The sequence below is a fragment of the Pseudophryne corroboree genome, chromosome 4, assembly GCF_028390025.1.
Source record: "Pseudophryne corroboree isolate aPseCor3 chromosome 4, aPseCor3.hap2, whole genome shotgun sequence".
NCBI lineage: Eukaryota > Metazoa > Chordata > Amphibia > Anura > Myobatrachidae > Pseudophryne > Pseudophryne corroboree.
In genome coordinates, this window is record NC_086447.1 from 561071003 (window position 1) to 561087885 (window position 16883).

Sequence of the window (16883 nt, forward strand, 5' to 3'; positions counted from 1 at the left end):
AGCAGAAAAAGGCATTCCGGATGAGGTCATTCCTACGCTGATAGAGGCTAGGAAGGATGTGACGGCTCAACATTCTCACCGTATATGGCGAAAATATGTGGCTTGGTGTGAGGCCAGGAATGCCCCTACGGAGGAATTCCAGCTGGGCCTTTTCCTTCACTTCCTACAGTCGGGAGTGACTTTGTGTCACGATCCGGGTATCTGGACGCCATTACCTGCCTTTCAGATGTCTCCTGAGGCTCGCTCAGCGTTCCAAGGCCGGATCTCATCTGTGTCCACATACTGCACATTCTTCCTGTCACGCTGAGATGCTGTCACAGCGGCGCCATGTTTGAATCCTGCATGGCATCTCCCGTTCTCCGCGGCCTCCACCACCGCATCCTGTGTTATAGGTGCAGGTTGTCAGTGTGGTGTTCCATGCCTGCCGCGGCCTCCGTTGTCATCCACGATTCTCAACATACATTTGTCAGTCTGGCGTCTCCTGTCCTCTGTGGCCGGCGCCGCCGTTACAGTTATGTTTCCACATGGTTTCCCAAGCCAGTTTTCCCTCCAAGTTCTAACATGAGCGCAGCCATGTTGGATCTAATCACATGCTTCAGTTCCTCCAATCCACTGCCTGGAAATCTGCATAATTGCCCAGCCAATACCTGCATTGCTGCAGGTATAAGTATCCTGTGCCTGGGCCAGGAAATGGTCAGTGCTTTGTTTGTCATACCTTGTTCCAGTCTCTCTCCTGTGGTTGTGTTTCCAGGTTCCAGCTCCTGTCTCCAGCATCCACCAAAGAGACCCGCACCTGCCTACCATCCTGCGGTGCAGCCTGACTCTGCAGTCCTCCGTGGCTGATCCAGTTTCCAGCTTCCAGCTATTTCATCTGCTTCCAGCAGTATCCACTACCACCGGTAATCATCCTTCAATTCCTCTGTTTCCACGCTCCCTAGCATCTTACTATATTCACTCCGTGTTTCATCACCTGGCTGGTTCCACCCAGCATTCATTCAGTGACTTTATCATCTGGCTGATTCCATTCCGCATCCACTCCGTGTCTTACCACCTGGCTGGTTCCATCCAGCAATTACAACAGCTGATTCAAGTTACCAACTTCATCTGTTCCATCTACTGGCATGTACCTTGGATATCTTCACTACTACAGCCAGGCCTGGTAAGGTTATTCCATCTAAGGACTGTAACAGCTGTTCTTACCTACCAGTGTCCTGTGTAACCATTTCATGGTCAGAGTGCTCCAGGAATCATATTATTTATCATTGCCATTATTTACCTTGAATGCTGTTTGTTTACACGGAGTCTGTTAATAAACTTTTATTTTGACTTTTACCTGGTTGTCATGGTCACACCTTCGGGTTTCCTTTTAACACTTACATGTCCAGGGGTCTGATTAAACCTCCCCGGTTTAAGTTCCTCTCAGCCCCTACAACTGAGGCTTTCTCCTGTCAGCCAAAACCCTCAGTTGTGACACTTTGGGCCTTAAATTGGGTTTCATTAAGGTTCAGATTTTGGCCTTATCCATTTTTTTTTTAAAAGAACTGGCTTCTCTGCCTAAAGTTCAGACGTTTGTAAAGGGAGTGCTGCATATTCAGCCCCCTTTTGTGCCTCCAGTGGCACCTTGGGATCTTAACGTGTTGTTGAGTTTCCAGAAATCACACTGGTTTGAACCACTCATATCGATGGAAGTAAAATATCTCATGTGGAAGGTGGTCATGCTATTAGCCTTGGCTTCGGCTAGGCGTGTGTCAGAATTGGCGGCTTTGTCACATAAAAGCCCTTATCTGGTTTTCCATGCGGGTAGAGCAGAATTGCGGACCGCCCACAATTTCTGCCGAAAGTGGTTTCATCCTTTCATATAAACCAATCTATTGTGGTGCCTGTGGCTACTACTGACTTGGAGGATTCCGAGTCACTGGATGTAGTCGGGGCTTTGAAGGTTTATGTAGCCAGAACGGCTAAGGTCAGGAAAACTGAATCTTTGTTTATCCTGTATGCTTCCAACAAGCTTGGGACGCCTGCTTTAAAGCAAACTATTGCTCGCTGGATCTGTAACACGATTCAGCAGGCTAATTCTGCGGCTGGGTTGCCACTGCCTAAATCAGTTAAGGCCCATTCCACAAGGAAGGTGGGCTCTTCTTGGGCGGCTGCCCGAGGGGGCTCGGCATTACAGCTTTGCAGAGCAGCTACTTGGTCAGGTTCAAACACCTTTGCAAAGTTCTACAAGTTTGATACCCTGGCTGAGGAGGACCTTGTGTTTGCTGCAGAGTCATCCGCACTCTCCCGCCCGTTTGGGAGCTTTGGTATAATCCCCATGGTCCTTACGGAGTCGCCAGCATCCACTAGGACGTTAGAGAAAATAAGATTTTACTTACCGGTAAATCTATTTCTCGTAGTCCGTAGTGGATGCTGGGCGCCCGTCCCAAGTGCGGACTTCTTCTGCAATACTTGTATATAGTTATTGCTTAAATAAGGGTTGTGTTATGGTTGCATCAGGGTTGATCTGATGCTCCGTTGTTGTTCATACTGTTAACTGGGTATGTTTATCACAAGTTATACGGTGTGATTGGTGTGACTAGTATGAGTCTTGCCCTGGATTCCAAAATCCTTTTCTTGTACTGTCAGCTCTTCCGGGCACAGTTTCTCTAACTGAGGTCTGGAGGAGGGACATAGAGGGAGGAGCCAGAACACACCAGAATCTAAATTCTTTCTTAAAGTGCTCTGTCTCCTGCGGAGCCCGTCTATTCCCCATGGTCCTTACGGAGTACCCAGCATCCACTACGTACTACGAGAAATAGATTTACCGGTAAGTAAAATCTTATTTTATATATATATATATATATATATATATAATATAAAAATATATGGTTATTAATTTAATAACTAATAAATATAGTACATAATATAATAAATATTTAGAAAAAGTAAAATATTTATGTAAATAAATAATAATTTATTGTGGAGATTTCATATACTGAAATATATATATATATATATATATATATATATATATATAGTACATGAGGTGCAATAATAAAATGTTCTACTAACAATAATTGATATAATTTAATTTAACTGTAAAGTTGAAATTCATATATGGTGTTGTATAAATTGAGGCATGTCCAATGTGAGGTAGTAGTCAGAATATAAGTATAGTGCATGAGACAAGTGATCAGCTGATATGACAGACTTATGGGCCCTACACATTAGGCAATGTGCCGCGAGGTGCCCGACGGCCGATACGGCCGACGGGCGACCCGGCGGCGGGGGGGGGGGGCAGTGACGGGGGGGAGTGAAGTTTCTTCACTCCGCCCGTCACCCGGCTCTATAGACGTGCAGGCAAATATGTACGATCTCGTCCATATTGGCCTGCATGCACAGCCGACATGTCAACAGCGATGAACGAGCGCGGGGCCACGCATCGTTCATCGCTTGTGACTCCACACTGCACAATATGAACGTTATCTCGTTCATTAATGAACGAGATTGTTCATATCGTGCAGTGATATCGGCATGTGTGTAGGGCCTATTACAGTTGGAGTCTGTCAGAGGTCCCCGCATGCCGCATCAAGACCAGTGGAGATAGCCTGCAGGGCGGCAAAAGTGTGTCCTCGAGCGGCATTCACATCCACGCGTCGCTAGAGAAACGATCTGCTGGGCGGGAAGAGCAGCTCCCTCGCTCCGCTGATCATGTCACCGTGAGCCACTGGAGTAGGGGAAAGGTGATTGGTGGTTGGGACGGCAAGGAACCAATGAGGGTCTGCCGGTCAGCGCGAGCCCGATGGAATTAGAAATAAAAGGGGGCTCTACAGTGCGGACAGACAGCCCGGAGATACCTTGGTGAGAGCACAGTCCTGAGATGACTCCCCGCCACTTAAAGGGCGGAGGATAATTCTGGAGCTGCTGCTGGCGCCAAGCAACAGCAGCTTATAGTGCAGTGGCGCATAGTAGGCATTACCGCTGAAGTCCCTTCTGCTGCCGCTCACCCACTGTAAACATTAGGGGGTCTATTCGTGAAGCAGTGAAAAGCCCTGTTTTGCGTTAAACAGGGCTTTTCTCTGCCTACTGCAATTCACAGAGCGGGTTACCGTGGAGAAGTCTCTGACTTCTCCAGCGGTACCCCCGCTCTGTGCCTGAATCGCATCACCATACCTTTGTATGGTGAGTGCGATTCATAAAGGTGCGGAAAGCTCTGCTTTCCGCTTCTCCATGGAGTTCAGGTTCGCCATCTCAGGACGGCGTAACCTGAACTGTGGTGCGGAGACATCAGGGAAGCTCAATGCTTCCCTGATCGCTGCTCTGCACCTCACGCTGGCTCCGCCCCCCGACCTCCCAGCAACCACTTCCGCATGCCGGGAGGCCAACACCCTGTGCATGCGCAAAGGGACCCGCCGCTGGACCCCGCGCATCGCTGGGAAGGACCGCTGGAGATCACCTCACCGCGGGAGCCCCAGACACCGCAGCGCATCGTCGGAAGGGTGAGTATACATGAATTGCTACTTATTACAGCTATACATCGCATCGAAGCGATGCGATGTATAGTGATAAGTAGCAATTCTGTTTTCGTTTTCTGTATGAATAGACCCCTTAGGGGGCGATGGGGAGGCTTGTACAGGAGAAGAGCAATGAAAACGTCCATCTCCTGCCTTCTCCCCGCCCCCTTCCGTGACAAGAGCCAATCAGAGGAGCCCAGGGCATATGCATTTGCATATGCTGGGTCACCTCCTCCTTGCTGCCTTTGCCCGCCGCTGGAGGTCTCGTTTCCCCAGCGCATGTGCAGAAGACACCTGGAGGCAGCAGGGGGGGGGGGACACTGCGCATGTGCAGAAGACCCCAGCTGCGGTATGAAGAGAGAAGACTGGAGAAGCCAGGATCGCAGAACAGCCGGATACCGCATCGCATCAGGGAACAGGTAAGTATTAATGAATTGCGTTAGAAATCTGAAAAAAACGCTGAAATAAGAATGCGATGTTTAGTGATAAGTTAAACATAAACATCGCATTCTTACATGAATAGACCCCTTAGTGAGCAGATAGGAGACTGGCGGTGTTGTCATCTATGCATGCCCAGGGAATAAGTGCTTTACTCGCTTCACCTGCTGCCGCTCACATCTGGCTGTAAACAATGAGTGGGTAGTGGGGAGGCTGAGGATGCTACCCTGATGCATTTAATATAGCTGGGCACATATAGGGTGCTCTGAGACCTCCTGCAGATGCAAGCTATACATATAGGGCAGGAGAGCAGGGCACCATAGGATGTCAATGCCACTATAATTGAAGGTGTATCGCAGAGTCTGGAGCAGAATAATACCCCTTTTCCACCTACGTACCATGTTCGATCCGGGATGTTTAACACGGCTACAACCCGTGTCGGCTCCCCCGTTTCCACTACACTTCGACACGGGTTATTCCCATGTCTGATCTGTTTCCACCTAACCCGAGTAAGCTCTGTAAAAGCCTATTGCTGTCATTACAAATGGACTTTTTACTCTCTCATCAAGATGATGTCATCAAAAGGACCAAAAGGGAGGGGTCAGGGTGGGGCCTGCTCACAGTATTGCAGCAATGGACGCCGGCAGCTCTTTGATCTCTGTTTCTGACCAGGTATGGCTAGCCATGTTGCTGTGCTGGAGCTTCTGCTGCTGTATATAGTCTGTTTGTTTGGAAGCTGCTGCAATAAAAATATCTGTATGTACCCAGCGTGACTTCAGAGTGTTTTGTTTGCAAGCTGCCTCAATGCCTGCATGTGCCCAGCATAGTGTTGTTTGCTGCTGCGGTGCCTGCATGTGCCCAGCGTGTCTCCCAGGGATGACATAATCTTCCAGTGCCCCAGAAGCACCAATCATCGTCTCAGAGCGTTACTCGGGTCTGAAAACACGTGTAATGACCGTTTCCACTGCACCGCTATCCGTGTCATTACCGTGTTCTACCCAGGTAAATAGCCGGGTTGGATTCCCGGGTCACTCAACCCGTGTTGACCCGTTTCCACCTACTAAAAACCCGTGTCGATGTGCGCCCCCGTGCAAAAACACGGGTAAAAACAGCTAGTGGAAAAGGGGTATAAGAGGTCAGCAGGGGTTCATGCCAATCTCCCCTGCAGAAGCTGAGTGTAGTCAGACGGAGGCGCCAATAGGGAGCAGGAGGTTGAGGGAGAGAATAAGCCAGCACTACCCAGAGCAGCATAAGGAGAGCCAGTCTGAGAGAGACTACAGCTATACGTGGATTGGTGAGAATCGAAACTGCACTCACCCACATCATCTATAGATATTTTAAGTTTTACAGCTAATCAGGGCTGGATTAAGCCTTGGGGGTGCCCGGGGCACGTAAGACAGGGGGGCCCCAATGGAAGGTGGGGGATGTATATTAAATTGTGCATACCTTCCAACATGTCCCATTCCAGGAGGGACAAAATGCTCTCTACCTGGACTTCCCACTTAATATTTGATTGTCGTCAACTGTATGGAATTATTTAATTGATAAGAAAGTTATTTCAACATAGGTGATTGCACTCATAAATTAAGAAGGAAGTCCAGGTAGAGAGTATTTTGTCCCTCCTGGAATTGATCATGGTGGGAGGTATAGATTGTGTATATTAAATTTAAACCAATGGTGTATATTAGTTTTAACTAATAGTTTAATAATGCCTAAGTACTGTTTATAGCTCCACCTAATTGTAAGACAACTATTTTATAAACTTTTCTTGTAGTGGAACAAAGACAACTTAACCTTAAAATACACATACAAAAATGAAATAATTTATCTTGTCACATGCAAGAATCTGTACTACTACAGACACAATGGGACAGGACTCAGGGGTACTCTGTGTGTGTGTCTCAATCTCTAGACCCAAATGCTTTAGTTGCATAACAGTTTACACTAGACTCAGACACCCAGGCGGGGAGGTGGAGAAGCTGGGATCCCTGTATCACTTACAGCTCTCTCCACCCTCCTATCTCTCCTCTGGTCAGAAAGCTCAGTCGGTAGCTCATGAAACATGATATTCCTGTGTCTCTACCTGCACTGCATACTGTCCTGCTTGCATTCTGGCATATGGTTCTGCTGCTGCTGCTTAAGAGATAAAGCTAGTGATGTCAGTGTGCTCTGGCCGGGGAGGTGGGGCTTGACAAAGGGGGGCCCGGGGTACAGTATGCCCTGCATCCTCTCCTTAATCTGGCTATGCAGCCAAGGGACATCATTGACATTGTCACCTATTAGCTTCAGTTAATTAATATACTTCGACATCCAATATAGCTTATGGATAGTTAAATGTAGTGCACTACCAGGGAGACACCAGTGAATGCTGCCTGACAAGTAGAATAGACTTTGAGACTTTGGTAACATTACAGTGTTTGGATACAAAATATACAGTCTGGTAAGACAAAGTAACTATTAGATTCTGGGAGCACTGCCAGACAACCTAACAGCATTGGATACAACAGGAAAGACACAAAATTGTAACAAGTTCTGTCTGCTGAAGTAAAGTAGTGTCTTGAGGAGACTCCTAAACTGCAGGCAGCATAATTCAATACATTAAATGAGCTTAATACGAATATACCGGATACACGAATTCATGAGTTATTATACAGCTCAGTAAATGTAAATAAACACTTAAAGAGGAACATTTACTGGGTGTCTGTAGCGCTTATAACCAGAAAGAAATATATTTATAGTAAGGTGTATATTTACATATATGTTTGAGTCTAGATTATACTTAATGTATGTTACTGGAGGTGGTCATGCATGACATTTAATTTGCAACTCAGGTGTACACCTAGGGATATATTTTTTTTAGATTTGCCTAGGCAAACTCTGGTGGCTACCAAAAGGTAATTTATTGTATTGCATGCAGGTAACCTGTATAGGCCATGAGGGTAGGATTATTGGGGAAAGTGTGACTTATAAATTGTATTTTCTTGTTATATTACAATCTTTGCCATATTGTACTATCATCACTATTAAATATTGTCACATTCATTTAAAACACGAGAGTGCAGAGTATGTAGTGTTAATATTTATCTATTAAAGGGAAATATTACCAGCTGTCCGAAGCCAGCCCTGTATAACGGAATACAAAACACTTTGAGTTAAGCTTGGGTGGAGGCACTGGATAATAATAGTTTAGTAGTACATAGTCCAAAGGTTACACCTGGCTGTGCCTGCAAGAGGCCCACAGCCATCTTTTTGATCACAGCAGCTGTGTGTGGTATCATGCAGCCGCCCCAATCACACCCCCATCACGCTCCCCATTCGCGCCCCCATTTTTTAGCAGCTCCCCACAATGCTATGTCTCCGACTTGGAAACGGAGTGGTGCCGCCGCCCCGCGAATGCCTCTACCTTCTAAAAAATAATTTAGAAATATAAAAAATAATGTTGAAAACCACAGTGTCCCGCGACATTTTAACCAATGTCAAAGAGGTAACCCCTCAAACATGAAATTGATTGGATTAGACCACATACCTATTGATAAAAGGGGTAGTGACAGGTTAAATAAACTGAGTAGGAGAGAAACTAATTGGATTCTGACATTAAATACATTATACCCAAAAGGATTAAATGAGGGAAATGAACTTACCCCGTTTTTAACTTAGAATGATTTAAGGGCCCTACACATTTGTCGATCTTCCGCCGAGCTGTCCGACGGCGGATACGGCCGACGGGCGACCTGTTGGCGGGGGGGCAGTGACAGCGCGAGTGAAGTTTCTTCACTCCTCCCATCACCTGGCTCCATAGAAGTGCAGGCAAATATGGACGAGATCGTCCATATTGGCCTGCATGCACAGCCGATGGGGCACCAGCGATGAACGATGCGTGGCCCCGCGCTCGTTCATCGCTGGTGCCCCATCGGCGATGAACGAGAGCGGGGCCACGCATCGTTCATCGCTGGTGCCTCCACACTCAAAGATATGAATGGTATCTCGTACATTAATGAACGAGATCTTCATATCTTTAGGGCCCTACACACTCTGCGATGCGCCGCCGAGGTGCCCGACGGCCGATACGGCCGACGAGCAACCCGGCGGCGGGGGGGCAGTGACGGGGGGAGTGAAGTTTCTTCACTCCCCCCGTCACCTGGCTGCATTGAAGTGCAGGCAAATATGGACGAGATCGTCCATATTGGCCTGCATGCACAGCCGACGGGAGATCAGCGATGAACGAGCGCGGGGCCGCGCATCGTTCATCGCTGGAGTCTCCACACTGAAAGATATGAACGAGTTCTCGTTCATTTATGAACGAGATCGTTCATATCTTTCAGAATATCGGCATGTGTGTAGGGCCTATTAGACTGATATTGCGCAGTGTGTAGGGCCTATTAGAGAGCTTTATTCATGGGATGTTACTTCTGGTGCTGATTTATGTGTTTTTAAAGTAGTAGTGAAAAGCTGTGTAGTTGTGTAAATGTGAAAGAGTTTTTTCTGCTTCCCATTTTTTAACATATGCCTGTTTTTATGAAATTATTTTGTTTTGTATTGTTGCCGAACAAGCACAGAGTGTTTTTGTTTATTGCTGTAAAATGGTAATTGTATTTTGCTGTTCTTAATGGATATTAGTCACTGTGAAATTAATTAAGAGAATGCAGGTGTGATATTTGTATAAAGGTTGGGTCTGGAAGTTGTCAAGCCAGCCCTCTGACGATGTCCTTGTGATGAAACCGGTAGGGGCACGGCTTGACACGAATGATGATCCCGGTCTAAGGACTTGATGGCAAGCTTGACCATGTGGGATTCTTGGTATTTATGCTAGCAGTGGTTTAAACCGCCACCTTTGGTACGCCTTTATCAATGTGCTCTGTGAATGAAGTTTATTAAAGTGTTACTCTATTAATGCACTATTGGCGCCTCCATTCATCTCTATTTTAGAATTTGTTTTGTCCCGATTGGATTCGGGTGTCTGAGGAGGACGACAGCAGGGTGTTTTCAGCGTGGATATTAGTGCTTGGAAGAGAGAAGCACTGTTCTGGTATTTAATCGGCTCATTATTGGACCTGTAGTTCCACAAAGAAGCCTAATAATCATTGTGCTCTCACACTATCTTGCTTTTATATATATATATATATATATATATATATATACACACCAAATCTCTGGGGTAGGTGGGTTGCTCTTGCCATGGCTACACAGCATCCTATGCTACACCTATGGTGCTAGACATGTGAGACCACTTGTACAAATTTTTCCAGGGCCACTTTTAGTTCCCTATCCTCCCCTGCTAACCCCCCCCCCCCCCCCCCCTTTCAAATCCTGCGTTTGCCCCTGCTGTCTTCTTCCAGCTTCGAATATACTATGAGTTATCATTTTGTTCTGTACCCTGGTTACATAGCTGCAGCATACAGTACACTTGAGCTTTTCAAATGGGAGCTAAATAAATAAATACATACATACATACATACATACATACATACATACATAATATAATTAATACAAGTTTAACTAAATAAATGTTATTAAGATGTCAGTATCATTTTTGGATGGTAGTTCAGTCCAATTCTGAAATGAAAGGTCAGGAAGAATTATCACAGGCTTCCTTGCTACAGACGTTTTCAGTTCAAATGATATTAAACTCCGATCAGACACACGGACTTCCTTCTTTCACTATCAGCACTTTGCTACTGTATATTTCTACAGCTATAAAAATAAAATAACAGGATAATTGTAATTGTAAAGTTCACATAAGTTTGGTTTGTATCCTATGTATATGTACTTGTATTAATTGTTTTCTGCGGAAATGTAATGAGCCTTTCGTCCATTACAAAAAAAAAAAAAAAAAATACAGATATGAAATTACTAACACGCTATTATGATGTATCACACTAATGATCAAATTATTTGTTTTCTAATCATCAGCTAAATCGTGACGGACTAAAGCTCATCTAATCTAAAAGCAAAAGCAAGCTTTTACCACTGTTAGAGCATGAAAAATTGCCTACAAACAAATATACTATTTTATTTATTTAATAAACATGTAAGTGGCAAAATGAAAGACAGGTAACCATTAAACGAATTTATATGTGTATTTTATAGTTAATGATACAACTTTTACTAAGCAATACTGCTGTGTCTATGCCTTAAGGCCGGTCACAACCCTTCTTATACACTCTACAGGTAGCTGGTAAATATTGAGCGTTGAGCCGCTTCTGTAATCCCGGTAGTGGCAGCGATAAGTGTGGGTAAGTTTGGAACGTAAATCAGTCCAACAATATCACGTCCCATCCTGGTGTTAGGGAACGGAACAGTATACAAGAAGGACAGTATACAATAGTGCATTGTACTCTCCTCTTCGTTAGAAGTACAGTAACATCACTTTCTCAGTGCTGCACAAATGGTGAGAGCTTACAGTATGTGTAGCAGGTACCGCTATTTACTCATCTCTGAGAGGCGAGCTAGTATCAAGAACTTTTTAATTAGTTCTGTTTAATTCCGTAACACAAGTTCGCGATTCATTGTTGGTCTAAAGTGCCGGACGAACAGTTTCCGGATTGCACACACAAGACCAGCATGCTCATTATCTGGCCTGATACTTTTTATGCTCCTGATATCAGGTCTCGTTATCAAAAACACAGCGATGTGTTTAGTAAATACTATCCATATCCACATGTTAGATGAATGGAAATGGTTATTGTCGTTTATTTTTCACTTGTATGTAAACTAGATAAATATATTTTTTTTAATTTAAGGAACTGTTTTTCATAATTCTATAAGCAAATGTCCCACTTACACTGTAATGGTTAATGTCTTGTTTTGGTGGTAAGCAAAAATATTGACTGATTCCTGTTGAAGATCACGATAGCAACAATTATTCGAATTATTGATTCACTTATATTTATACACTATGTTGGATCAAGTCTTCCCAGTTTATTATTGGTGGTAGAAATAGGTGTGAACACAAATAAGAACATTGCATACGTTAAGAGATGTCACCAAACTAATGGTGTGTGTGTGTGTGTGTGTGTGTGTGTGTGTGTGTGTGTGTGTGCGTGCGTGCGTGCGTGCGTGTGTGTATGTATATATATATATCCCAACATGACCCTCTCCAGGAGGGACACAATGCTCTGCTCCTGGACTTTCCTCTTAATGTATGATTGCTGGCACATGTGTTGAACAGGTTACTGGATAAGAAAGGTGTATCAGCACAGGCGATGGCAATCATAAATTAAGAGGAACGTCCAGAAGCAGAGCATTCTGTCCCTCCTGGAGAGGGCCATTTTGGGAGGTAGGTATGTATGTATGTATGTATGTATGTATGTATGTATGTATGTATGTATATATATATATGCCCCATTTGTGTTAACCGAATTATTCACCAGCAGCAAATGGGCTTGCTGCTAATCCATACCTCCCAACATGACCCATTCCAGGAGGGTCAAATTGCTCTGTTCCTGGCCTTCCCTCATAATTTAGGGTTGCCGTTACCTGTTTTCCACAGGTTAAATGACAACAAAGTTGTTTCAACACAAGTGAGAGCAATCTTAAATGTTGTCCCTCCTGGAAAGGGTGATGTTGGGAGGCATGGTAATCCCTATAGGTCATTAGAACAATTATTATTATTTGCTGTACAAGGATATCCAAGAATGCATTAATACTACATACCAGTAATCCGTCCACTTTCAATAATGCATTGTAATGCCTTAAAGCAATTCCATTCATTTTCAACTTGAGGTGGTGTGTGTGTGTGTGTGTGTGTGTGTGTGTGTGTGTGTGTGTGTGTATGTGTGTGTGTTTTGTGTTGTGTTTTTTTTTTTTGGGGGGGGGGGGGGGCGGGAGGGTGTTTAATGGTGAAGGGGAGCTTATCATATTTAACAAGCAGGTTACAATGATGAGCTCAATTTTATTTAGCCATTGGAGGTGTTAGTGCGCCCAAATACAACTCCTGATATTACTCATCGTTATAGGGTTCTGATATGGAATTCAGATAAAAGCTTGTGGTGTCTGCTTGGTCAATATCATTAGTTACCTAAAGTGACTGAATAATTTGTAAGCCATGTATTGGTGTGAATGCTGATTCTCGGAGTGTAGGGTATTTGTTATTGGTTTCACTACATATATCAGTAGTGGTACTATTAACAAAAATGAGCCAACTCTCGGGTTACTGAAAAGTGTAGCTACTGCTATCTGCTGATTTACACACGTGTAGAGCACACTCTATGGCAGGCATTCCCAACCACGGTCCTCAAGGCACACCAACAGTGCAGGTTTTAGTGATATCCAGGCTTCAGCACAGATGGTTACATCAAAATAACTGAGCTACTAGATAAGTCACCTGTGCTGAAGCCTGGATATCACTAAAACCTGCACTGTTGGTGTGCCTTGAGGACCGTGGTTGGGAAAGCCTGCACTATGGGATAGGCCTGTCTGACTCTCTTTAGATTGCTTTGTGCCTCATGGGTAATTAGGCGAAAACACCCAGATGATTTCAATTGCCTATTAAAGTCATAGATAAAATTATAGATTTTCCTTAAATGGTTAATAAAATGCTGATATTGCTCCCCAAAGTGAATACAGACTTGTAATGCAGCGTAATAAAGATGATCACAGTATGCAGTGTAGACTTCAGTGACACCTCAAAAAATAGTTTTTTTTACCTGGGTCCAGGAACTTTGTAGAAATCGGAGTGATACCCTGCTGAATTGTGTGAATGGATACACCACTTACATCTATCACACTTCTTTTTTTTAATTCCACAGCTGACATAAACGTAGTATGTGTGTGTGTATGTATATATATATATATATATATATATATATATATATATATATACATACACACAGCTAATTCTTTATGCAGTATCTACTGCGTTATTAAGAAATTAGATCTGAAATGCTGTTTAATGATTACATAATGATCTCGTGAAAGGTTAGTTTCCCTGTATCAGTAAAGAGGAAAAAGGTCCACCGAACTTTGTTTCGGAAACAAGTATTGACTTAACTACATAAATGTTATAGGGTTATTTTATACATGATTAATTGTGGTATATGAGAAATCTCTTTTGAGAACACAGAGATTAGTGTCAGCAGAAATGACACTATATTATATTAATTGCAGTTATTTTTTTTTTATCTTTCTACTGCAAAGCATACTTGCCTACCTGACCCTCTCCATGAGGGAGAAAATGCTCTGTTCCTGGACTTTCCTGGTAATGTATGATTGCCAGCACCTGTGGTGAGCTAGGTAATTGATAAGAAAGGTGTTTCACCACAGGTGATGGCAATCATACATTACCAGGAAAGTCCAGGAACAGAGCATTTTCTCCCTCATGGAGAGGGTCAGGTAGGCAAGTATGCTGCAAAGATCCAATCTCTCTGGTGATGTTTGACTTCTACTGTAAGAAAAGTGCAATACTTGTAAACACCATCCAGGAATATCAGACTAATTTGATAATTGATGCATTGTATTCTATCACTCTGTGCCTAATTAGTATAACTGACACTGAAATACATTGACTTACTACAATACCAGGTAACATATCTCAAGCATCTCTTATTACACTAATCTGTTTACTTCGTTACTCGCACTAAAATTATCTTTTATATTTTATTTCCAATATCAATCTTTGCAGTTTATTTGCGTTCCAAATTCCTAGGATATCTTGAGAAAACGAATAAAGAACAAACACAAACAATGTTCAAATACTTTTTTTTTTTAATTTGAAACAACGCTGGTTCATAATAAATATATTGATACTTATCAAGAATATATAAAAATAAAGACACGCGCTCTCTTTAGGGCTAACAAAATAGTTTCAAGCAAATGTCCAGGGACTAAAATCGTAGTTAAAGCAATAACTAAAAGAAAAAAAGAAAGAAGAAAAAAAAAAAAAAAGGCAACCACAAAATCCTAATAAAATTACTATGCACGGTCACTTTTGTCGAGTTTTCTTTTAGAACCCTAGCGATGTAGAGGTTACAGCAGAGACCACGTCTCCGTGTACATGACGAGGTGGTGCTAGTCGGAGAAGTCCTTAGTGACAGTTTCATACTGGACACCAGTATAGAAATAATTCTAGAATTGGGGACAGACGCTGCTAGAGTCCCATCTCCTTCTAAAATGTTGTACAGTCACATACACACCAAGAAATCAGATTTCAAAGAATTCACTAATAAAATCCTTGTTACAAGGAAAATTGCATGGTAGTCAGGCGGATGTTCCCACAAGACTCTCTCCTAGCATGCATGCGTTCTTTTCAGTTCTTTGCTAGAAATGGCATATATTTGTATACAGACATGGGACAGTCTTGCACAGATGTGATGGATAATTTTCCATAGGAACTTTGTTCGGCAAACTTTCCCATAAAAATATTTACATATGACACAAATTTACATATAAAACAACATATTCACAAGTATCCACCTAAACTTTACCTTGCTGAGAAATGATGAAGCAGATGAAATAAAGCAATGGAAGCAATGGTATAGAAAAAAAGAAGCATGCATGCAAACAGGATTTCTTGTCTGTTTTCCTGCGTCACCACAAATATATATATATATCTATATTTATACATTCATATATATGTAATTAATCTGATTATCTGAAAAGTGAATGTCCAGTCTCTGATGTTCTGTGAAGTGCCTATTACTTTAGTAAGTCCTTGGCTTCTGCAGCGATCCTGCTCATGCTGGACGTCAGAGCTGATAGCTGGGGTGGAGGTGGCATCTGACAGATGGTACAAGGGCATGGAAGTCCTGCCCAGTGCTGAAAACCACTGCCAAGTGGGAGGGAAGGGGCTGATGGGGGTTTGAGCAGTGAGTGTGGCGGTCTGATGTTGCCGATTCCTGGCAATGATGCAGAAAGTCCGGGTGTGTTAGAAGACAATGTAGTGCCCAGGATGGGATGCACCTGATGGACAGCAGTAGGTGGGTGAACTGGGTGGGGGGCAGTATGTGCCACTGTTCCACAGTGAAAGGCAGAGTGGTGCCCCCCATAGATCTCCCCTACCAGCCGCTTCATTTCCTCCAGAGAACTTGTGAGCATCAAGATGTAGTTTCTGGCGAGAAGGAGGGTAGCAATTTTGGAAAGTTTTCTCACTGAAGGCCCATGAGCATAGGGCATGACTTCCCTGAGGCCGTCCATGGCTAAGTTCAGGTCGTGCATCCTTTTGCGTTCCCTGCCATTGATTTTCAGCCTCAGCTGCTGCAAATCCTGCTCAGACAGTTGTTTCTTAATTTTATATTTGCTGCTCTCTCCGTCCCCTTTAGAGCTGTGCCTGGAGAGCACTTCGTCTGTCATCTTCTGCATGAGGTCGTTCTGGGTTGAAGAGACAGAGTTCAATCTTTGGTCGTGGTGGTGGTGATGGTGGTGGCCTCTGAGATACATCTCATCCATGTCTGGAGATGAGGCTCTACTGGACATGGAGCTGGAATCAGAATGCATTGTATGGTTAAGAGAGCTATGCTGCTACTTGGAAAACTTCCCTCTGGAAGATGAGTGGGGACAAGAGTCTATGTAGATCCTCTCTCTCTCTCTCTCTCTCTCTCTCTCTCTCTCTCTCTCTCTCTCTCCCTCTCTCCCTCTCGCCTGCAGGTAGTAGTCAGGGCGAGCTGTGAATGAATTGCACGCTAGGACTGCAGACAGTGGCATTTATAGAGCTACTTCACAGGAGACAGACAAAAGAAGCCCTCCTATCTATAATAGTCTTGTTAGGATGACGTGCCATTATTCAGGGCGGTGCGCTTTGACTGTCGTACTAAGAAAGAGGCCCTATTCATATTCATTGTGATGCCACCCTGGGACATCTCGCTCATGGACCATCCGGAGCCAAGGAAACGCAAAACCCCCTGAGTGACAGACTCACAGCACACTCACTGACCACTGCAGGGGCTGTCCTGTACTGCCTGCCCCTCATAGCCATCTCATTCTGCCTACAGTATGTGCAAGTACTTACTAAGGATACAC

The 16883-nt window shown here is 43.9% G+C and overlaps 1 protein-coding gene across 1 annotated transcript; it reads right to left on the minus strand.

Annotated features, from left to right (window-relative positions):
* Window positions 1-15460: 15460 nt before the first annotated feature.
* Window positions 15461-16481, minus strand: OLIG3 (oligodendrocyte transcription factor 3). Its single transcript, XM_063919727.1, has one exon. It carries the CDS (start codon window positions 16359-16361, stop codon window positions 15564-15566), a length of 798 nt encoding a protein of 265 aa, XP_063775797.1. The 5' UTR covers window positions 16362-16481; the 3' UTR covers window positions 15461-15563.
* Window positions 16482-16883: the final 402 nt, after the last annotated feature.

Excerpts from the sequence above, each read along its gene's own strand:
- OLIG3 (XM_063919727.1), bottom strand. The coding sequence starts at position 16,361 with ATGCATTCTGATTCCAGCTCCATGTCCAGTAGAGCCTCATCTCCAGAC.